We start from the raw sequence: 23,699 nt of genomic DNA, 5'->3' as shown, positions 1-23,699 counted from the left end.
GGATCTTTTGACTTTCTATATAAACTTTAGAATCAGTTTGCCAATACACACAAAATAATTTGTTTGGATTTTGCTTGGAATTGCATTGAATCTGTAAATCAGGTTGAAAAGAACTGATGTCTTGATAATATTGAGTCTTCCGATCCATGAACATAGAATATCTCTCTGTTTACTTAGTTCTTATTTTATTACTTTTATCAGAGTTTTGTAATTTTCTTGTATGTATTTTGTTGGATTTATACTTAAGTATTTCATTGGGGGTGCTAACATAAATGGCATTGTGTTTTTAATTTCCATTTTCACTCATTCATTTCTGACATATGGGAAAGCAATGATTTTTTATATTAATCTTGTATCCTAAAACCTTGCTGTAATTGATTATTCATTCCAGGAGGCTTTTATGCTGACTCTTTCAGATTTGCAGCATAAACAATTACGTCATCTGAGAACAAAGACTGTTTTCTTTCTTTCTTATCAGTTTACCTTTTATATCATTTTTTGGTCTTATTGAGTTAGCTATGACTTCAACTATGATGATGAAAAGGAGTGTTGAAGGAGAACATTCTTGCATTGTTTCTGACCTTAGCAGGAAAGCTTCTAATTTCTCATGATTATGAATGGCAACTGTAGGCTATTTTACATGTTGTTTATGGAGTTAAGGAAGTTCCCTTCTGTGCCTCGTTTGCTGAGATTTTTTTATCATGAAAAGATGTCGAATTTTGTCAAATGTTCTCTCTGCACCTATTGATGTGATTGTGTCATTTTTCTTTTTTAGCCTATTGATGTGATTAATTACATTAATTAATTTCACCCATCAGTCACCACCCCTACATACAAACACTCTTCCTCTGGTTACTGGAATCCTACTCCTACTTAAAGACCAAGGTTAAATGCTAAATCAACTAAGAACCATACCCATTTTTCCAAAATGGAATTAATTATTCCCTCCTTGCTATTTCCACTTTATATATTACTTTAGTTTTGGCACTTGCCATATGCTTTGTGATTTTTAAAATATTTGTGTTTAAATCTCCCACTAGTTTGCAACTCATTGATTGTACAACCTGGATTTTTTTCCACCTACAATAACCCTGCAACTCTTGGGACAATGCTTGCACATAGTAGGGTGTCAATAAATATGAGTTAGATTGAATTGCATACTTGTATTTTTATTAAAACAACAGTGACACTTTGGGAGGCTGAGGCAGGTAGATCACTTGAGGTCAGGAGTTGGAGACCAGCCTGGCCAACATGGTGAAACACCATCTCTACTAAAAATACAAAAATTAGCCTGGCATGGTGGTGGGCACCCATAATCCCAGATACTCAGGAGGCTGAGGCAGGAGAATCACTTGAATCTGGGAGACAGAAGTTGCAGTGAACTGAGATATGCCACTGTACTCCAGCCAGAATGACAGAGCAAGACTCCATCACAAAAAAGAAAAAAAAAGCTAGAAGATTCTAAAGCCTGTGCCCTTCCAAAATTCACAGCTATCACTTTCCATAAATTTATCATTTTAACTATCAAACTGTTTGAGGGCTGGAAAGAAAATAGCTTTAAATGATTTTTCTTAGTATAATATTGGGCATTTCCTAAATACATGAACATTGAATTAAGGTAATGAAAATTCAAGACACCTTGTTTTTTGCATCTTTGTATCAAGACATAAAATGATGAATAACACTTGATTTCTACACGCAACTTTCTAAAGGTCTGGCAGGAACAATGAACATGTGTAGATTTCATTAAATGTGAGAACTTCTCCACTAGTGGTATATTCCCTCTGGAAAGACCTGGAGTGTCTTCACAGAGAGGGTAAGTTAAGCCTAACTTTGAAGGATATATAGAATTTTGCCACGCATGGAAGGAAAATAAGTCCAGGTAGAGAAATGGAATGAACAAAGTACAGAGTCTTGGAAATTCTTCATATATTGGGAGCTGTTCTGTACAGTGCTGATGATAAATGATGCTGGAAAGGTTGTTTAAGGCAAGATTGTGAAGGTCCATGAAATCCATGCCAAGAAAGTTTTAAGCTGTGCCATAGAAGATAGGGAGCCATCTGAGGTTTTTTAATCATCACAATGACCAAATCTTTTCTAAGTTTTTGACAGCTAATACCAAAAGCATCGTGGAGGATGGATTCACAGGAGTGGAAGAGTGAGGGTGCCAAAGAGCCAAATATTGATCCCTCTGCTCCTCAACATCCATTCCCCATCCTTCTCTGGGAACTGTCTGTAGCAGCCAAATGGGTCTATAAAAAGCAGACAGGGTCCTTGAATTAAGTGGATAACTGGATTTCTTCCTCTTTTGTCTTGAAAAGAAGATATCAAAAATGGTTATACTTATAAGAATCTCTTTGAAAACAGGGGACTAAAGATGATACTTGTTCAATTAAGCAAATGTGGAGAGCAACTATGTGCAAATTTCATGCCAGAAGTTGTTTTGTGAGGGGATATACAGTCACTTAGTCATTCAACTAAAGTTTATCAAGAAACTACACTACTCTAAACAGTCTTTTTATTTATGGGATACAATAAGAAACTAATGGCATTGTTTTGCAAATCTTGAAGCTTACATTCTATTAAGGATTTCAAATATAAACTAAATTATCCATACAAGTGCATATTTTTAAGTGCTATAAAAATTATGGAGGAATGTAAGATTGCAAATAGGAATAAGACACTATTTCTGTCATTAGATACAAATTTTAATATCAGAAAAATGATTTGCAAATAGTTTCTCGCAGTCTATGGCTTGTTTTTTATTTTTCTTAACAAGAAAGCAGTGAATTGAAGATTGTACAACTTAGGTTGGTAGAAGATGTGATCAACAGAGAATATGGATCTGTGGAAAGGAAGCTTCCAATGGCATGGCACAGCAAGCTATACAGGAAAGAAAATTGTGGGGAGGATTAGGCCTGGAAAAGAAAGGTGGCACTTCCACCCTGGAAAGTTAAAAAGAAGTGTGTATGGGGGTAGGGGAGTATGAGGAGAAGATAGATGAAAATTTACTAATATTTTGAGATAAAAGGGAAGGAACCTGAGTGAGTTTGTGTTAGTTTCCATTGAAGAAAAGGGAAAATAGATACTGGAAGCTTGAAAGGTAGAAATTTGTGGATGACTGCTATGTAAAATGAGCTAGGAAATCTCCTGTGGATGAGTACATAACTAATAAGTAACTTCAGGGTCCAATGGAGGGAAAACTCCAGTCTTTCATGTGTGAGTTATGTGACCAGAAATCAGCAACATTGGAGTTGAAAAGAAGTCAATGGCTGGCTGGATCTATTAGTCAGTGTCCTGGCCGGAAAATAGCACAGTCCAAAGAAGTGTGATTGAAGATAATTTTTTGTTTTCATTTTTTATTAAAATAAACTTGCACAGTACAGATGTTTATAATTTTAGTGAAGTCTAATTTATCAATTTTTTATTTCATGGATGGCATTGTTGGTGTTGCATATAAAAACTCATTTCCAAACCCAAGGTTATCTAGATTTTCTCCTCTGTTATCTTCTGGAGCTCTATAGTTTTACATTTTACATTTAGATCAGTGATTTATTTTGAGTTAATATTTGTAAAAGCTGAAAGGTCAGTGTCTTGAGTTACTTTTTTTGCATGTGAATGTCCAATTGTTCCAGCACCGTATGTTGAAAAGATATTCCTATCCTAGGAAATTTACAATCTCGTAAAGGGTATAAGATGAGCACACAAATGAATGACTGAAATGACATTTAGCTAGATATCTGTCCTAAATGATGTATAGAATTGTGCTGAGGAGTGTAAAAGAGGTGACATCTGAGGTGGATTGTGAAAACTGAATAAAGTTTTATCATACAGATGGGGCTGAGGATAAAATAACAAGAACAAAAAGACAGATGAAGAAAGCACAGGGATGTATAGTTTAAGAAACAGAAACAAGTCCAGTTAAGCTAAAGCGCAAAAATGTTTTCTGGAAAATACGCTGGAAAGATAAATTGTGTAATGTTATGGAAGGCCTTGAATGAGTTTCATGTAATTTGTCATTGAACAAACATTTACTGAGGGCTTGCTGCCTTCCAGGCACTGTTACAGCTGTTGTGGACACAGCAGTGAACAATACAGGTACTCTGTCTTACCATTACAACAGAATCTAGACTGGCATTATATTAATTACAATCTAATAGGAGGAGACAGAGGACAAGGTAGAATATGTGAGAAGTGGCGAGAATTGGGGGAAAAGGCAATGGCTAATAATAGAGCAGGAAAAGAGTGATGAGAGGTTCTGGAGAGAAGCCACTAATTTGCAAGGGCTCACCAGGAAAAGACTCTGATTAATGTAATATTAAAAGAGGCCCTTAGGAAGCAAGAAAGAGCTTTACAGGTAATCAAAGAAAATGGTATCCCACTCAGAGGGAACAGCAAGTACCAAGGCTGCAAGGAAGAAGCATACTTTATGTGTTCAAGAAACAGCAAGGAAACCAATGAGATTGGGAAGAATTGAGCAGGAGGGATATTAGAAACAGATAATGTTAGAGAAATAATAGGGGTGTTGAGGGAGGCACAGATGCACAAGTCATATAGGGCCTTGTAGGTCATGATAAGGCATTAGATATTCCTTTGAGCAATAATGGAAATGTAAGGAACTTTGAGCAGAGTAGTGACATGATCTGACATTTTTTTAAAGATCACTCTGACTGCAGTGTTGGGAAGAGTGTCAGAAGGTAAAGATGGCAGTGGGGAAACCACTTGGGAGGCTGTTGCAGTAGTGAGAAGAAATATGGTGGAAGGATAGTGGTGAGAAATGTCTAGCCCTAGATAGAATTTGATGATAGAGCTGATGGAATTTGTATATAGATTGATGAGGGCTGTGAGAAACAGAAGAGCCAAGGATATCTCTAACATCCTGAACAGTCAGAAGAAAGGAAGTCACCATTGACTGAGATAAAGAATCATAAAGAAGGAGTAGGTTTGAGGGCAGAGTATTTAGGAGTGTGGTTTGGGATTATCTGTCTCTCCAAGTAAAATATCAAATAAGATTTAGATGCAGAAGTCTAGAGTTAGCAATTGTCCGTGAATAAATGGTATTTAAGGCTATGAAATTAGGAAATGAATGTTATGACTTCAGGAACTGAAACTTGGGAAACACCCAAAATGTAACAGGAAGATAAGGAAAAAAGATACTCAGATGGAGATACCCATGAGATGAGAGAATTAAGAAAGACAGAAAACCAAGGCAAAGGTATTCAGGAAAGCCTTTGTTAAATGCTGCTGGTAGATTAGGTGAAATGAAGACTTAAAATTGACCATTGGATTTAGCAAAGTAAAGGTCAATAAAGTCCTTAACAAAAGCTGCTGCCATAGAGTGTCAAGATGAAACTCTGAAGAAACAAAGTATAGGCTGAGAGTGGTGGCTCACGCCTGTAATCCAAGCACTTTGGGAGGCCAAGGTGGGCAGATCACTTGAAGTCAGAAGTTTGAGACCAGCCTGGCCCACATGGTGAAACCCCATCTCTACTACAAATACAAAAAAGTTAGCCGAGTGTGATGGCCCATGCCTGTAATCCCAGCTGTTTGGGAAGCTGAGGAAGGAGAATCACTTGAATCCAGGAGGTGGAGGTTGCAGTGAGCTGAGATTGCACCACTTCATTCCAGGCTGGGTGACAGAGCAAGACTCCATCTCAAAAAAAAAAAAAAAGGATAATTATTTCAAGGATTTTTACTGTATATCAAAGAAATGGAACAGCAGGTGGAGAAAACTGGAAGTCAGGGAGGGCAGTTTGTTGTTTGTGAGATGGGGATATAACAGGGAAAATTCAATGATGTAGGAATGAGAGAAAAAGCAGTGGGAAGGATGTCCTTCCCTAAGTGAGAGAGTATAGAAGCTGTTATAGTACACGAAAGGAGTAGTGAGCCTTAGATAGGGGAAGGGGCAATTTATCAATAGGCTTAAATTCTTTTTTTTTTTTTTGGTCTTTTTTGTTTGTTTGTTTGTTTTTTGAGATGGAGTCTCGCTCTGTAGCCCAGGCTGGAGTACAGTGGTGCCATCTCAGCTCACTACAACCTCCACCTCCTGGATCCCAGTTCAAGCAATTCTCCTACCTCAGCCTCCCAAGTAGCTGGGATTATAGGCATGAGCTACCATGCCCAGCTAGTTTTTGTATTTTTTAGTAGAGACGGGGTTTCACCATGTTGGCCAGTCTGGTCTTGAACTCCTGATCTGCCCGCCTCAGCCTCCCAAAGTGCTGGGATTACAGGTGTGAGCCACCGTGCCTGGCCAATAGGCTTAAATTTCTAAGCAATGAAAAACCATTAAAGTTTTCTGAGTGAGTATTAAGATTATTAATAACCCTCATAATCTATATATTTCTTCCCCTTCTATCAAGGGGCAAATCCACATACTTAAGGGTAGGTCCAAAAATAAAAACCAGAAATACAATTATCCTCAAAATAAAATGGATGTCCAGAAAAGTTGAAAAAAACAATCATGTTTATCTCAGCAACTTCTTCAGCTTTTGTGTTAAATCAAGATCTTTATACTATTTTTGAAAGTTGCTGAAATGTTTTACTTTGAAAATAAAATTTTTGGTACATGAAATCGATTTTTTACACACATCTAACCTTTTGAAAATTTATAATGTGATTTATTTTGTATTCCTGTTAAATTTGCTGAATAATAATTAAAAATTACCATACACTGACCACTAATGGCCTAACACTACCTCCAAAGCAATTAGAGATGTATGAATTCAAACCCTTCAGACTTGTAACAGATTTAATCATATGCAGAAATTTAGAGGAAGTTTTAAAACAAACTATATAAAGATGATTCTTGAAGGAAATTATGTACTCTTGATCATCCATGAAGTAAGTTCTGTAATTTGCATTTTTTCCAATGGAGAGAAGTAAATAAACACTAAAGATCAAATATATTAGGATATTTTTTGGCATGTTATCATTGAATTTAGTAAACAGATTAATAGAAGATTTTCAGTCTCATATGTATCTAAAACATATTTCCACAATGATCAGTAATAAGTTAAATCAGAAAGCATTTTTCTCCACAGACATGAACGTATTCACACCAAGAAAGGGAACTTCAACCGATCTCTAATATCCAATCTGAAGGATGTAGATGATTTAGCAACCTTAGAAGTTTTGGATGAGGTAAGAATTTCAGTTTAATTAAACTTAGACATTCCAGATGTTTTGTTAGTTTCAAGAAGACACAGGCATTGGTAGAAGGAGAAGGACTATATAGATTATGATGGTTATTAAGAATCTTAACACTCACTCTGCCCATGTCTTATAAGTCTCATGCTTTGTCTCTTGACTTCTGATTATTTCTCTTATCTTCAGTTTTAATCTATATAACTCAAATTTGCAGTTCTTTCCAGCCTAGTGTTCATTTTTATCTGATGCTCAACTGACAGGGACATAAGTTGTTAGGCCACAGATCTTTCTTTTTGTTATTTCTGGGAGTCTCAAAGATATTATTCACTGTATTCAAAGAGCAGTCCGCCTACTGTAACCAGCATGTGGTGGCCTCCCCCTTTTTTCTTTCTTGTTCCAACTCTCAATGGCTGTACCCAGAAACTCTGGAATACCTCAAGAGCCTGTCTGTTACCATGGTCAGTGTTCTCCCTCATTGGATCACAAAACCCTTGTTTCACACAGCTTATCTTTCAGGTTATTGAATTCTGCTTGGAGCTTCTTCTTCTAATTATCTCAGAAGTATTTCAAACATTAATTCTAGTCTCAGCCTCCTTTCCCTTTATCCCTCTTTATTCCACATAGTCAGATCATTGGAGAAATAAATGCCCTCTTTTTAGCAGAAGGTCGGGACTTCTGTCCTGCCTGATGAACAGCTTTTTATTTTTTTACACTGTTGATAAATGTCTGAGCACTTGACTCAGAAATGTACCAATAAAGAGGTAAGTTCTAAATAGAGGTAGTTGTTTGGTAAATTTAGGGTTGCATAAACAACTCAAGTACTTCCTCAAAATAATATCAAGAACATCAAACATCTTGAAATCAAATCGTGTTGGTAAGTCAGAGATTACAGACACCTTTCTGAATTCTTACATGTAAAATTTTCCAATGACATGAATTCCTAGGCTTGTGGATTGCAAAGGAGGTTTTCACTAATCATGATGTTGACCAATGTATTAATATATTAAATATTGGGTTTGTTTCTGTTGTCTATATTTTATTTTTAGTTTCTTTCTTGACCTAAGATTTTTTTGCTCCTTTCTTGTGTCATATACTATAAAGGGTGGTTTCTGACATTAACAAAATCAATTCATTTACTCAAATGACTTATAGACTATGAAAATTATGTTTTAAAATTTTTTTGCAGTACTTCATAAAGCCAACAGTCTAAAAAAAAAAAAAAGGGAGACCAGGGCATTCCATAAAGCCACTGGATCACCTTGACTTGGAATTAAATCATGTTCACTTTATCTTACCTTCCCTTTTCTTTTTACTTCATTTTTAATCTTTACTTCACTTACTGCTATTATTTTCTTGAAGGCATTATATATATATAAACTTCCTGTGACATATAATATGTCCTTTGGAAAATGTAAGTAACAATGACACACTATGTGGCTTTCAAAACCAAAGAAAACATCTGTCAAGTGAATGAGTAGTTGCAGACCTGATGTTATATACTTTTTACTATAATTTTTTCTAATCCTTGGTCCAAATTCCATATGTTTTATTTATTGTTGTTTACTTTTTGAATTGTAGTTGACCACAAATGATTTTTAAGAAGGAGAAATTGTTTCATTTTGTTGCAGAATGCAGTCTCAGAGCAACTTGAGAAGTGTTATTCCAGAGATCAGATTTATATCTACGTGGGAGACATACTCATTGCTCTTAACCCTTTTCAGAGTCTGGGTCTTTACTCCACAAAGGTATGTCATACAGAGTGCAGTCTATTACTTCATATGCATAATTATACATTCAGATACTTAAATTAATTTAAGTAAATGCCAGAAAAAAATTGTATCCAATATTTTGAATACACAGTTATATAATTTTTGTTAAAATATAGAACAAGGAAATATAGAAGATGGAGTCAATCTTGATATAGTTTGTGGTCTTCCTTTCTCCAAATGTGTGTGCCAGAACATTAATTTCATTCGGTTACTGGTAACTGCTCTACTTTAAATATTGTATCACTAAACAGATGGCTTTAAAAGCATATACTTAAGTCTTCTTAAAAAGGTATGTACTTAATATCTGCCTCTGAACTAGGTATGGGAGAATCAAAAGTATAATTATGTTGTTTATATAGGTAATACATACTAATGGCTATAAAAAATTGTCACTACGAGTTTAACATTTCTTTTGATCTGTTTATTATTGGCTTCATTAATATCACACATGTTTTATGAATATGAATATATAAGTATCAATTATTCAACCTCTAATGGCTTAAGTATAGAATACTATTATGGAATTAAACAAGATTGTTTGTCATTTTTAAATGGACTCATTCTCTTCTGGCTATTTGTGTACTCCAGAAAATTATTTAATACTGTTTCTAATAGTTATTTTTGTGTGTAAAATGTATATATCTGTGTCATGTTTTACCATCCTAAAATTTACAGAAATAACAGCAAATTTATTAGCCTTGACCTATGTTTCAGAAGATAAGCTTTAGTACATTTCTGCTATCAACTCACTGTGTGATCTTGGACAAATCAAATGAGAGAATTTATGTTAAATGCTATGAAAGGAAAAAGTAGTGATCATATGGGAGACATTATTGTATCCAAGGAGCAGTTAACAAACTGAAACCTGATTGTTTTATTTATAATGTATACTTTTATTTAAATAAATAATGGAATTTTGAAACCTTACATTCTGCTTTGGAAGTGGGTATGCCTATATTCTTCTAAATTACTTTATGTCATATCATATTTCTGGGCTGTTTTGTGTCAGGCTTTTATTTTACATAATTATACATGTAGACATGTGTGTGATATGTATGTGACATGTATGTAATAATGTTTTAGTGGCACAAAATGGTGTTTTTATTTATACTATGCTTTAAAAATGGAAGCTATACTTGTAAATAATTCAGGGCTTAAATAAAAACAAAAGAAAAAGCCCTACACAATGTATTCTTTTTAACCTTTAGCATTCCAAACTATATATTGGATCAAAGAGAACTGCCAGTCCTCCTCACATTTTTGCAATGGCTGACTTAGGATATCAATCTATGATAACATATAATTCAGATCAGGTAAGAAGAGTCTCACATTCTTAGAAATTTACCTTTTAGTTTCTTAAATATCAGCTGAATTTTGAGGATAAGGTCTTCTCACAGTTTTCCTTTCTATGTGTAGTGCATTGTTATTTCTGGAGAAAGTGGTGCTGGAAAGACTGAAAGTGCTCATCTTTTAGTTCAGCAGCTGACGGTGCTTGGAAAGGTATAATTTATTTTTTTCTCTGTCCTATCAGAAATGTTTGTTGAATTTCAGAACTTAATATAATTGATGAGATTAATATCTCTAAATCTCACATTTAATAACGTACAGAAATTTTAAAATACAGTTGTTAGCCTTTGAGAGTTCAAAATAATGAGCAATATGAAAAGCATGTACTCTGTTTTGAGGATTTTATAACTTTTATCACACTTATTAAGCAAGGCTTATAAATGTGATTTTCATTCTTTTTAGTCCCAATGCACTTATCGAATCATTCCTTTACTTTTTCTCCTTTTGTTGCTAGCAGGTTAAAAGTGAGTCAACATACAATAATCAACTGTATTTACATACTGCATGTATATACTAGCAATGGTCAATTACAAACTGAACCTTAAAAGTACCATTAACAATAACATCAAAAAAACATGAACTATGTGCAAGATTTATATCCTGAAAACTAAAACAGTTAAAAAAATAAAAGGCCTAAATAAATGAAGAGATATATCATGATCATGGATTAAATGGTTCAATATTATTAAAATATCAGTCCTCCATGAATTGATCTATTTATATAATGCAATTACAATAAAAATCCCAGCAGGATTTTTTTTTTTTTTTGGTGGGAATTGACAAGGTGACTCAAAAATACATTTTGAAAGATAAAGGAACTAGAATAGCCAAACAATCTTGAGAAAGAACTAAGTTGTAGGTTTCATACTACTTGATTTCCAGGCTTACTATAAAGCTGCAATAGTCAAGACAGTGTGTTATTAAAGAAAGGATGACATATACACTGATTGAACAGAATAGAGAGGGTACTTGTCTATGGTTTATTGATTTTTGACAAAGGTGTAAAATTAGTTAATTAAGACAGGCTGTCTTTTCAACAAAAGATGTTGAAATAATTGGGTATGCCCATGCAAAAAAATGAACATCAATCTATACTCACATGCTATACAAATGTTGAACTCAAAATGGATCATAGATCTAAACATAAAACCAAAAGCCATAAAATTTCTACAAGAAAATATCGGAAAAGTCCTTTGTGATCTTGAGTTAGGTGAAGAATTCTTAGATTCAACACAAAATGCATAATTTATAAATGGAAAAATTGGATTTGTCAAAATTAAGAATGTCTATTCTATGATGATACTGTTACAAAAATGAAAACACAATCCACAGACTCAGAGAAAATATTTGTAAGGCACACAACTAATAAAAACTTGAATCTAGAATTCTTAAAACTCAATAAGAAATGAAATGGCAGTTTAAAAGCCAACATAATGTTTGAACATCAGGTCCAAGTTATTTATCTTTGTTTTTTTTGCATTTGCTTTTGGGTTCTTGGTCATAAAATCATTGCCTAAGCCAATGTCCAAAAGGGACAATGTTACCGTCTAGAATTTTTATACTTTCAGGTCTTAGGTTTAAGTCCTTAATCCATCTTGAGTTGATTTTTGTATAAGGTGAGAGATGAGGATCCAGGTTCATTCTCCTACATGTGGCTAGCCAATTATCTCAGCACCATTTGTTGAAAATGGTGCATAACCCCACTTTATGTTTTTATTTGCTTTGTCGAAGATCAGTTGGCTGGGGGTATTTGGGTTTATGTCCAAGTTCTCTATTTTGTTCCATTGGTCTATGTGCCTATTTTTATACCAGTACCATGCTGTTTTGGTGACTATGGTCTTATACTGTAGCTTGAAATCAGATAGTGTGATGCCTCCAGATTTATTCTTTTTGCTTAGGAGGATTGTATATTTTCAGCAGTTTATTCATATCTTCTAGGTTTTCTAGTTTATGTATGTAAAGTTGTTCGTAGTAGCCTTGAATGATCTTTTGTATTTCAGTGGTGTCAATTGTAATATATCCTGTTTCATTTCTTCATGAGGTTATTTGGATTTTCTTTCTTCTTTTCTTGGCTAATCTTGCTAATGGTGAATCAATTTTATTTATCTTTTCAAAGAACCAGCTTTTTCTTAATTTATCTTTTGTGGGGTTTTTGTTTGTTTCTTTCAATTTCATTTAGTTCTGCTCTGATCTTCGTTATTTTCTTTCTTCTGCTAGGTTTGGGTTTGGTTTTTTTTTGTTTGTTTGTTTCTCTAGTTCCTTGAGGTGACCTTAGAATATCAGTTTGTGCTCTTTCAGTTTTTGTTGTTGTTGTTTTTATTTAGGCATTTAGGACTATGAACTTTCCTTTTAGCACTGCCTTTGCTGTATTCCAGAGGTTTTGATAGATTATATCATTACTGTCATTTCAGTTTGAAGAATTTTTCAATTTCCATCTTGATTTTGTTTTTGACCCAATGCTCATTCAGGACCAGGTTATTTGATTTCCATGTATTTGCATGGTTTTGAAGGTTCCTTTTGGAGTTGATTTCCAGTTTTATTCCACTATGGTCTGAGAGAGTGCTTGATACAATTTCAATTTTCTTAAATTTATTGAGGCTCAGTTTATAGCCTATCAGATGTTCTATCTTAAAGAAACTTCCATGTGCTGTTGAATAGAGTGTGTATTCTGCAGTTGTTGGCTGAAATGCTCTCTAAATATCTGTTAAGTCTATTTGTTCCAAGGTTTAAATCCATTGTTTCTTTGTTGACTTTCTGCCTTGATGACCTGTCTAGTGCTGTCAGTGGAGTGTTAAAGTCCCCCACTATAATTGTGTTGCTTTCTATATCATTTCTTAGGTCTATTAGTAATTGTTTTATAAATTTGGGAGCTCCAGGGTTAGGTCCATATATGTTTAGGATTGTGATATTTTCCTGTTGGACAGGCCTTTTACCATTATATAATGTCCCTCTTTGTCTCTTTTAACTGCTGTTGCTTTAAAGTTTGTTTTGTCTGATATAATAATAGCTACCCCTGATCAATTTTGGTGTCCATTTGCATGAGATGCCTTTTTCCACCCCTTTACTTTAAGTTTATGTGAGTCCTTATGTGTTAGGTGAGTCTCCTGAAGGCAGCATGTAGTTGGTTGTTGAATTCTTATCCATTCTGCAGTTCTATATATTTTAAGAGGAGCCTTTAGGCCATTTACATTCAATGTTAGTATTGAGATATGAGGTACAATTCCATGCATCATGTTATTTGTTGCCTGATTACATTAGTTTTTTTGTTTTATGTTTTTGCTTTTAATTTGTATTTTTGTTTTATAGGTCCTATCTGATTTATGCTTTAAAGGTGTGTTTCCAGGATTCATTTCAAGATTTAGATCTCCTTTTAGCAGTTTTTATAGTGTGGCGTGGTAATGGCAAATTCTCTCAGCATTTGTTTGTCTGAAAAAGACTTTATCTTTCCTTCATATATGATGCTTAGTTTTGCTGGATACAAAATTCTTGGCTATTAATTGTTTTGTTTGAGGAGGCTGAAGATAGAGCCCTTTCTACCTTGTAAGGTTTCTGCTGAGAACTCTGCCATTAATCTGATAGGTTTTCCTTGATAGATTACTTGGTACTTCTGTCTCACAGCTCTTAAGTTTCTTTCCTTCATCTTAACTTTGAATAACCTGATGTCATTGTGCCTGGACAAAGACCTTTTTGTGATTAATTTCCCAGGTGTTCTTGGTGCTTCTTGTATTTGGATGTCTAGGTCTCTAGCAAGGCCAGGGAAGTTTTCTTGATTATCACTCCCCACCCCACCAACCACCAAATATATTTTCCAAGCCTTTAGAATTCTCTTCTTCCTCAGGAACATTGATTATTCTTAGGTTTGGTTGTTTAACATAATCCCAGACTTCTAGGAGGCTTTGTTCATATTTTCTTATTCTTTTTTCTGTGTTGAATTGGGTTAATTCAAAGACCTTATCTCTGAGCTCTGAATTTCTTTCTTCTATGTGTTCAATTCTATTGCTGAGACTTCCCACAGCATTTTGCATTTCTAAAAGTGTATCCAAAGTTTTCAGAATATTTTGTTGTTTTCCTTTAAGCTATCTATTTCCTTGAATGTTTCTGCCTTCATTTCTTGTATAATTTTTTGGATTTCCTTGCATTGAGCTTCACCTTTCTCTGATCCCTCCCTGATTCACTTAATAACTAACCTCCTGAATTCTTCTTCAGGTAAATCTGGGATTTCTTTTTGGTTCAGATCCATTGCTGGTGAACGAATGTGATTTTTTGGAGGGTGTTGAAGAGCCTTGTTTTGTCATATACCAGGGCTGGTTTTCTGGTTCCTTGTCACTTGGGTAGGCTCTGTCAGAGGGACAGTCTAGGGCTGAAGGCTGTTACTCAGATTCTTTTGTCCCACAGGGTGTTCTCTTGATGTAGTACTCTCCCCCTTTTCCTATGGATGTGACTTCCTATGAGCCAAGCTGCAGTGATTGTTGTCTTTCTTCTGGGTCTAGCCACCCAGTGAGTCTATCCAGCTCTGGGCTGCTACTAGGGGTTGTCCACACAGAGTCATGTGATATAAACCATCTATGGGTCTCTCAGCCATGGATACCAGCATATGTCCTGGTGGAGGTGGTGGAGGGAGTGCAATGGACTCCATTAAAGTTCTTAGCTTTGGTGGGTTAATTGTGTTGGTTGGTCTCCTGCCAGGAAGTAGAATTTTCCAGAGAGTATTAGCTGTGGTAGTATGGGAAGGAACTGCCAGTGGGCAAGGCCCTAGAACTCCCAAGATTATATGTCCTTTTTCTTCTCTACCAGGGTGGGTAGGGAAGGACCATCAGGTTGGGGCAGGGACAGGTGTGTCTGAGTTGAGACTCTCCTTGGGTGCATCTTGCTATGGCTGCTGTGGGGGATGGGGGTGAGACTCCCAGGTTACTGGAGTTGTGTAACTAGGAGTATTATGACTGCTTCTGCTGAGTCATGCAGGTTGATTTTGTATCCTAAAATTTATTGAATTATTATTTTTAACAGTTATTTTGTGGGATATTTGGGGCTTAATACAGGTAGGATCATATTATCTGCAAATGCAGTAGTCTCCACTTATCCCCACAGGGAATATGATCCAAGATGCCCTTGTGGTTGCCAGAAACTGCAGATAATATCAAACTCTATATATACTGTTTTTTTCTAAACATACATCCCTATTATAAAGTTTAAATTATAAATTAGGTACAATAAGAGATTAACAACAATAACTAATAATAAACTATAATTCTATACTGTAATAAAGGTTATACGAATATGGTCTCTCTCTCTCTCTCTCTCTCTCTCTCTGTCAAAATGACTTATTGTACTCTACTCACCCTTCTTGTGATGATGTGTGGATATGGGATGACACAATGCCTATGTTATGAAGTAAGGTGAATAACACACACATTGTGATTCAGTGTTACGCTGCTATTGACTTTCTCTATTCCTAATTCTGTATCACAGTCCCCTACTTGCAGTAAATGGCTTAGTGTCACTTGTTTCAGGGCATCCCTTGCTGACTTCCGTGTATATGCTCAGTGCTTTCTAGTGCAACCACTGACATCAATCAGAAAACATTTTCTGTTCCACTCACAAATTTAATGCCTTTTTATTTTAACTAAGTACTGATCATGTACTGTGACTATGACTTTTGTAATATGAAATGTGACAGCAAAACTATTACAAATTTCTTTTTCCTACTTCACAATTTCACAGATAGTAGACCTCAGCATACATTTTTTCCCCTTCCCTTATTAAGTCAAGAACTTTTACTTTTTCACTTTAAGGAGGCAAATATGGTTTCTCTTTGGCATATTTGAATTGTCAGCATCACTACTCTTGTGCTTTGGGGCCATTAAGTAAAATAAAGGTTATTTAACCACAAGAACTGTGATACTGTGATAGCTGATCTGATAACTGTGAGGACTACTTAGTTGGCTCACAGGTGGGTAGCATATAAAAGATAGATACAGTGGGCAAAGGAAGCATTCACATTCTGGGTCGGACAGAGTGGTATGGCACAGATTTCGTCAGACTAATAGTGGCATGCAGTTTAAAACAGAAATTATTTATTTCTGGAATTTTTCATTTCGTAGTTTTAGACCATGGTTGACTACAGGTAACTGGCATTATGGCAGATATAATTTTACTTCTTTGTTTCTGATTTATTTTTCTTGTCTGATTGTTCTTATTAGTACTTCCAGTACTATGCTGAATAGAAGTGGTGAGAGTGAGCATTTTTGCATTGTAACAGATCCTACTGGAAAAGCTTTTACTTTCTTCTGATTGATTATAATGTTAGCTGTGGGTTTTTCATAAATTGCCTGTATTATGTTGAGGAACTTTCATTCTGTACCTAAACTGTTGAGTGTCAACATCAAGAAAAGATGTTGTGGCATGTTAAATGGTCTTTTATAACTCATATATATGATGTAGAATATCTTGTGGTTGAAAAATGCTAAAAATTATGCCTTTTCAAGGTAAAGAAACCTATTACCACTTTGCTTAATATTGCTTTTCTATTGCCTTAGAAAAATGTATATAACTGTATGTAGTTCCTGTATTCTTTGGGAATGAAAATGGTTATGCCAAAGAATACTACATTCCTTCCAAAATGTCCTTTTCTTCCTGCAGAATACTGTTACTTAATGGAAATCACAGCAAGACCAGCAATTTCTAGATACTTTGTAAGAATCTGGGACATTCTGTCTATAGAAAGATAAATAGCTATAGAAAGCCTCTTGTGAGTTATACCTTAGTAAATGCTTTTCTTTTTGTAATTTCATATGAAAAATTGAATAGAGTACTTGCAGTCATTGCTACTGGAGACTCCTGCAGTCCTCACAGGCTTTTCTTAAATTTTTTTAAAATTAAAAAAAAGAAAGGATATTGCACTTTGTCAGATACTTTTTCTGCATCAAATGAGATGATTATGTGGTTTTTGTCTTTGATTCTGTTACTATGTTTTATCCCATTGTTTGATTTGCATGTGTTAAACCAGACTTGCATGCCAGGGATACATTTTGCTTGGACATGATGTATAATCTTTTTAATGTGTTATTGGATTTGGTTTGCTAATATTTTATTGAGGATTTTTGCATCAGTGTTCATCAGAGAAATTGGTTCGTAGTTTTCTTTTCCTGTGATGTCTTTATCTGACTTAGGTAGTAACATAATGCTGGCCTCATGAAATGTATTTGAAAGTATTGCCAGCCGGGCGCGGTGGCTCAAGCGTGTAATCCCAGCACTTTGGGAGGCTGAGGCAGACAGATCATGAGGTCAGGAGATCGAGACCATCCTGGCCAACACAGTGAAACCCATCTGTACTAAAAATACAAAAAATTAGCCGGTGGTGATGGCATGCACCTGTAATCCCGGCTACTTGGGAGGCTGAGGTAGGAGAATCACTTGAACCCGGGAGGCAGAGGTTGCAGTGAGCAGAGATTGTTGTTGCACCCCAGCCCAGGCAATAAGAGCAAGACTCTGTCTCAAAAAAAAAAGTATTCCCTCTAGCTCTATTTTTATTATTATTTATTTATTTATTTTTCTTAGAGACAGAGTCTCACTCTGTCACCCAGGCTGCAGTACAGTGACATAATCATAGCTCACTGCAGCATCTGAACTCCTGAGCTCAAGTGACTCTCCTGCTTCAGCCTTCCAAGTAGCTGGGACTACAGGCATGTGCCACTGCACCTGGCTAATTTTAGAATGCTTTGCGCAGATGAGGTCTCAGTTTGTTGCCCCGGCTAGTCTCAAATTCCTGTCTTCAAGCTATCTTCCTACCCTGGCCCTCCAAAATGCTGGAATTACAGACATGAACCACTGTGCCTGGCCTAGCTCTATTTTTTACAGAAGAGTTTAAGAAGTATTGGTGTTGATTTTCTTCGAATGTTTGGTGGAATTCAGCTGTGAAGCCAGTTTGTCCTGAGCTTTTCTTTATTGGGAGGTTTTGATTACTTCTTCAATCTCTTTATTTGTTTTTAGTCTGTTCAGGCTTTCTAATTCTTCCTGACTCAATTTTGGTAGGTTGTATTTTTCTAAGAATTAATCTACTTCCTCCAGGCTACCCAAATTGTTTGTAGATAATTGTTCATAATAGTCCCTATGATCCTTTTTATTTCTGATTTGTCTGTTGTAATTTTTCTACTTTCATTTTTTATTTGGCTTATCTTCATTTTCTCTCTTATTTTTTTAGACTACCTAAGGGTTTGTCAATCTTGCTTATTTTTTTCAAAAACAAAACTCATCATTTTAGTGATTCTTATAGTTTTTCCTTTCTCTGTTTGATTTATTTTTGCTCAGATTTTTATTTTTTCCTTTCTTCTGCTAATTTTGGGTTTAGTTTGTTCTTCATTTTTTAGTTCCTTGAGGCATAATGTTAAACTATTTATTTCAGAACTTTCTTCCTTTTTAATGTAGGAATTTATTGCTAAAAACTTCTTAGAGTTGCTTTTGCTACATTCCATATGCTTGGTATGTTGTATTTTCCTTGTTGTTTGTCTCAAGGTATTTTTTAATTTCCCTTTTACTTTCTTCTTAGACTCGTTGGTTGTTCAGGAGTACATTGTTTAATTTCCACATATTTGATCATCCTTGGTGCTAGGAGGTGCATCTTCTTAGGTGTGCCAGAGGCTTGGAGCCCCAGGCTGCAAGGTGCCAGTTCACCTGTGATGTGTGGTGGCAGCAACTACTTCAGTGTTCAGGAGGCCTGAGGCCCCCTGAAGGCAGGGTACTGCCTCAGCTCTGGTGTAAGGGAGCTCCCTCAGCTAGGCTCAGAGCCTGTGAGGACTGCAGGAGTCTCCAGTAGCAATGACTCCAAGTGTCCACAGTAGTGGGAGAGGTTGCTGGGGTATCTTGGTTACCTTTTCCTTGAAGGGACATGTCTCTTCTGGTTGTGAGCTGATCCCTACTACTCAGGGCATGAGGTGGTTAAGGTAAGGTGTTTCCTTTCCTTCTCTATGTGTACATTCTGGGTTTCTGTGCTCTACAGAATTTCTGCTGGCTGCTTTTTTGCTGTTCTCCAGTGTGCTCCTTTAGTTATTTTGGTTTAAATGTACTTGTTTACTCATTTGGGGGGAGGGGGGCTGGAGTGTGTATTAGCCCATTCTCACACTGCTATAAAGAACTACCTGAGACTGGGTAATTTATAAAGAAAAGAGGTTTAATTGACTCACGGTTACATGTGGCTGGGAGGCCTCAAAAAACTTAGAATCATTAGCAGAAGGTGAAGGGGAAGCAAGCGCGGCAAAGCAGGAGAAATAGAAAGGGAGAGCAAAGAGGGAAATGCCACTTCTAAACCATCAGATCTCATGAGAACTCAGTCACTATCACAAGAAAAGTGAGGGGAAAGTCTGCCCCATGATCTAATCGCCTCCCACCAGGCCCCCTCCCCGACAAGTGGGGATTGCAATTTAACGTGAGATTTGGGTGGGGACACAGAGTCAAACCATAACAGAGGGACAGCTTCTTGCCAACCATCTTGATGCCACTCCTAATTCATTTTCAAAAATTCAAATGAATTTCAGATTTCAAAATTCATTTTCAACATAGGAAGAATTCCATGTTCCTCTTAAAAACTAATTGACTGGTTTTAATATTTTCTATCAGATGTGTTGGCTCAGTGGCTTAATATAACCTCTACTTACCAGACTTGTGACTCTCTCAGGAGTGGAAGAGACAGGAGAGACAGAAAAGGCGGTGCTACTCCAGGTGTCTCATCTTAGTCTTTTCCTCCCCATTGCCCATCACTACCCACTCCTTAGAAGTATCATTCTAAAAGGTTTTAACAACAGTGAGACAAGATTTAATGTGGGATGCGGGGGCAGAAAGGCAAAGCATATTATCCTGGTGTAGAGGAGCTGAACACCTGAATTAATTTACTCACGGGTCTTTGCTATTCTGTCCTGATCTGTGGCTGACAGAGGTTCTCATCAATGATAAATTAATTGTGTGTGAATGTGGTTCTGTAGCTGTCAGCAAACTTCTTAATCTAATCTCTTTGTCTTGTTTTAGATTAATGTTAATTGGGGATATAGATATATATATATATTTTTTTTTTCAGATTCTTACCCTTATCACATCTTATCTTGTTTTTACTTATGTCTTTGATAAGGATTTACCAGATGCAAAAACTAGGTATTTGGTATGTAGAACTTAACTTTGAAATATGCAGTCTTCTAAATGTTACTTAGCAGGTCACTGCTATTTAATACATGCCAGTGAAGATGTTATTTCACCTGTTTCATGGGGTCAAGGCCAGCCAAAAGCATTTTAAAAGAGCAAGTTTATCCCCCAAGTTACTGTGCTCTTCTCTCACCCCTTATTGCCTCTTTTTTATAAGTTACTCAAAGTTTTTACACAGCCTCAAAACTTCATTGCCAAAGCCCTCTCCAACCCACTCAAATTCTAATGTAGCCTGTGTTCCAGAAATAGCTACCTCTGCTCTCCCTCAACATATAAAATTTGCAATAACTCTAACATAGCTGATCTTGGTAAAGTGTTAAGGTATTACACTGAAAATAATCTACTTAAGCTAACTTCTTCCAAGTAGTGAATAATTAACATCTTCCTAAACCTCTGGGGGCAGAGGTGGGAATGCCTTTGTAAAAGTGATTGGCTACTAACCCAAATAAATTTCTGCTCAGTAGAATTTCAACTAAAGTAGTAAAGAAGAAAAATGAAACATAATACATGTTTGAGGGGAAGGAATAAATAGAGGGAAAGCCATGTAAGCCTGCTAATTTTGACCTGATTTCCACTCCTCCCTTTCCTACTTCTGAGCTGTTCTCAATTTTCACAATTATTCCCTTCTCTCTGCTTCTGAATTACTGAGTTATCTTTTCTCTCTTAGTTTCAGGGTTAGCAGCTTCTGTGGAAGCAAGTAAAGTGGTTCTGGCTTTGGGGACTATTTGGATGGGGGTCCAGGCAGGTAGAGGAGGAATAACAGAATGACAGGTATACTTCAGTGTGCGTAGGCTGCTTATAAATTGTGTTCAAAAATTAGGCACTGAGCAGAACTGCATTTGAAAAGTATAGAATATCTTTTTGTCCCTTTGTAGGAAAACAAGTGAATTAATACACATATGTAAGGGGGAAAATAGACCAGGATGTAATATCCGGCAATATATCAAGAACATGCTTTCATATGTTTATGTCTACATAAAGTGTGTACCAAAAAAGAGACATTTTATTATATACCAAATTAATTTTTTATGTTTAAAAAATATCTTAATATTTTCTTTTTAGGCTAATAACAGAACCTTGCAAGAGAAGATTTTACAAGTAAACAATTTGGTAGAAGCCTTTGGCAATGCCAGCACTATTATAAATGACAATTCTAGCCGATTTGGAAAATACTTAGAAATGAAATTCACCTCTTCAGGAGCTGTTGTGGGAGCACAGATTTCCGAATATCTCCTGGAAAAATCCCGAGTTATCCACCAAGATATGTAAGTTTATCTCAAATCTCTTAGTATTGGGAATGAAGAGATCCCTTAGCACTGTCTTACTCTCAAATATATGTTACATCTAATAGAGAAATTAATAAATAAACTAAAATTTATGCTGCCAGATAGGAAACCTAAGCCCATCATAGAGGTGCTAACAATGTAAATTAGAGAGTGTTCTGATGCAGCAGAGAATATTTATCTATACAAAATTAATGTGAACTTTAATTAGAAATAACTGAGTCTTTTTCTCTTTTAAATGCCATCATATATAAATAGACCTTTGTATTAATTCTGTTCCTCCTAAGTTTACACAAGGGGCCAAATAAAAGATTCAAGAAGGAGCTTTATTATATTGGCCTTTTATTGCTGGCTGATTTAAGCCATCAATACTCTTCATAATGCTTTGATATTAAGTTGAATGAATTCCTTTTGTAGTTTTGTAGCTTAATGACAAAATTTCTCTCCTGTCTTCCCAAACATCTTTGTTATTCTAATGAGGAAACTATAGTTACACATTGAATTTGTACCCTTGTACTTATATTATTTTGTTTAAAAGGATGGCAAGTTAGAGTCTTTCATTTTCCTTATGTTGGTTTTATGCTAAATATACTCTACATTATTGTAGTAATATGTCATATTAAATTCATAGTAACATATGTTGTATATTAGTACTTTATTATTTAATGTAAGTGTGCCTTCAAACTTGGTATCATTCAATTCACGAGCAAGTCATGAATATAAGTTGCCTGGAGTCAGTTCCTGAGCACTAGCCTTAATATGGAAAATTGCCCTTTGGTCTTCAATTCAAAATATGGAAGGAATGATTATTAGACACATATGGTTTTCAGCTGTGGTATCACACCATTTTAATCCACCTTGGGTAAGATATTTAAATCTTAAAGATTCTTACAGGATCTTGACTCTGTAATTCATCATATGTATGATTTGAAACAGTTTACTTAACTTCTCTGCACCTCTGTTTTTCATCTTTAAAATGAAATAGCATCAGTACCTACCTATCAATTAAGACAACATATGTATAGTATATAGCACAATGAATGGCATATACTAAGAACCCCATATGTTTAAGCCATTAGTAGTAGTAGTCGTTGTGTTAATAGCTGATTAAAAATAACATATAGCACAGTACTTGGGATATTGAAGATGTTCAATAGATGGCAGATACTATTTATTGTGTGCGTCCAGTGCCCAAAACTCAGTGAACATGCATGTCAGTGCCATTGCCACCCATACCTAGAAGGACCTTGGGATCTTAGCAGATGTGGAAAATTAGGTAGTTCTCAAAAGCATTTATTCTGCTCTCATAATTGTGTAAGCCTCTCCTTCAGGCCCTTGGGGAAGAACTACTTAAGAGTAACTACTTGGTATTTAGATGGCACCACCATGTTGCACAATGTCAAGGGATATAATTCATAGTGTGTTCTATGGAGTTGAGCACAGGAATACAGTTCATATAGATTAGCACATGAACAGGACCCTCTGGAGTTGCACAGTGAGCCCCTGGGCTTGTAACCATAGAAATAATCTCAATGCTTACTGAAATATTGCAGAATGTATTCTAAGAAATAGCATAGTCTAGATTATATTTAAGGCATGTTATGAATTAAGTCTTTTTTTCTCCCTAAGGAACTATTTTAATTTTACAACTTTGCTTATTGGGGAAAAGCATTCCAAATTTCAAATTCATAATCAGGTGGAAATATAACTCAGGTATAATTTGAGCACAGCTGTCTTTAATTTATAATACTTTTTCCATTTTTATATCTATTTTTTCTTTCACCTAATTTAATTGCATTTTTAAGTTCCAGAGGAGCTTTTTGTAACCTATGAATATGAAAATATCAGACATGATTGATGGAAGAATTCTTAATAGGTACATTTAAAAATTATAAATTTAATTGCACTATTATCAATCAGGGTACTGAATGGAAAGAACAAGCTCAAGGGTTTTAACTGAGAAAAC

General features: G+C 35.5%; 1 protein-coding gene across 4 annotated transcripts in view; it reads left to right on the top strand.

Moving 5' to 3' along the window:
* The window catches only part of MYO3A (myosin IIIA), a 239,557-nt gene that overhangs the window by 105,824 nt on the left and 110,034 nt on the right, over positions 1 to 23,699 (top strand). For all 4 annotated transcript variants that reach the window (XM_037740961.1, XM_017535518.2, XM_017535516.2 and 1 more), the window contains 5 exons: positions 7,041 to 7,140; positions 8,775 to 8,891; positions 10,124 to 10,228; positions 10,332 to 10,415; positions 21,513 to 21,715. In XM_037740961.1, coding sequence (XP_037596889.1) covers positions 7,041 to 7,140; positions 8,775 to 8,891; positions 10,124 to 10,228; positions 10,332 to 10,415; positions 21,513 to 21,715 — 609 coding nt within the window. The remainder of the gene's footprint in view (positions 1 to 7,040; positions 7,141 to 8,774; positions 8,892 to 10,123; positions 10,229 to 10,331; positions 10,416 to 21,512; positions 21,716 to 23,699) is intronic.

Source organism: Cebus imitator, unplaced genomic scaffold (assembly GCF_001604975.1).
Source record: "Cebus imitator isolate Cc_AM_T3 unplaced genomic scaffold, Cebus_imitator-1.0 Scaffold92, whole genome shotgun sequence".
NCBI classification, from domain to species: domain Eukaryota; kingdom Metazoa; phylum Chordata; class Mammalia; order Primates; family Cebidae; genus Cebus; species Cebus imitator.
The sequence above is the reverse complement of the archived record's forward strand: the minus strand, read 5'-3'. Positions and strand labels throughout refer to the sequence as shown.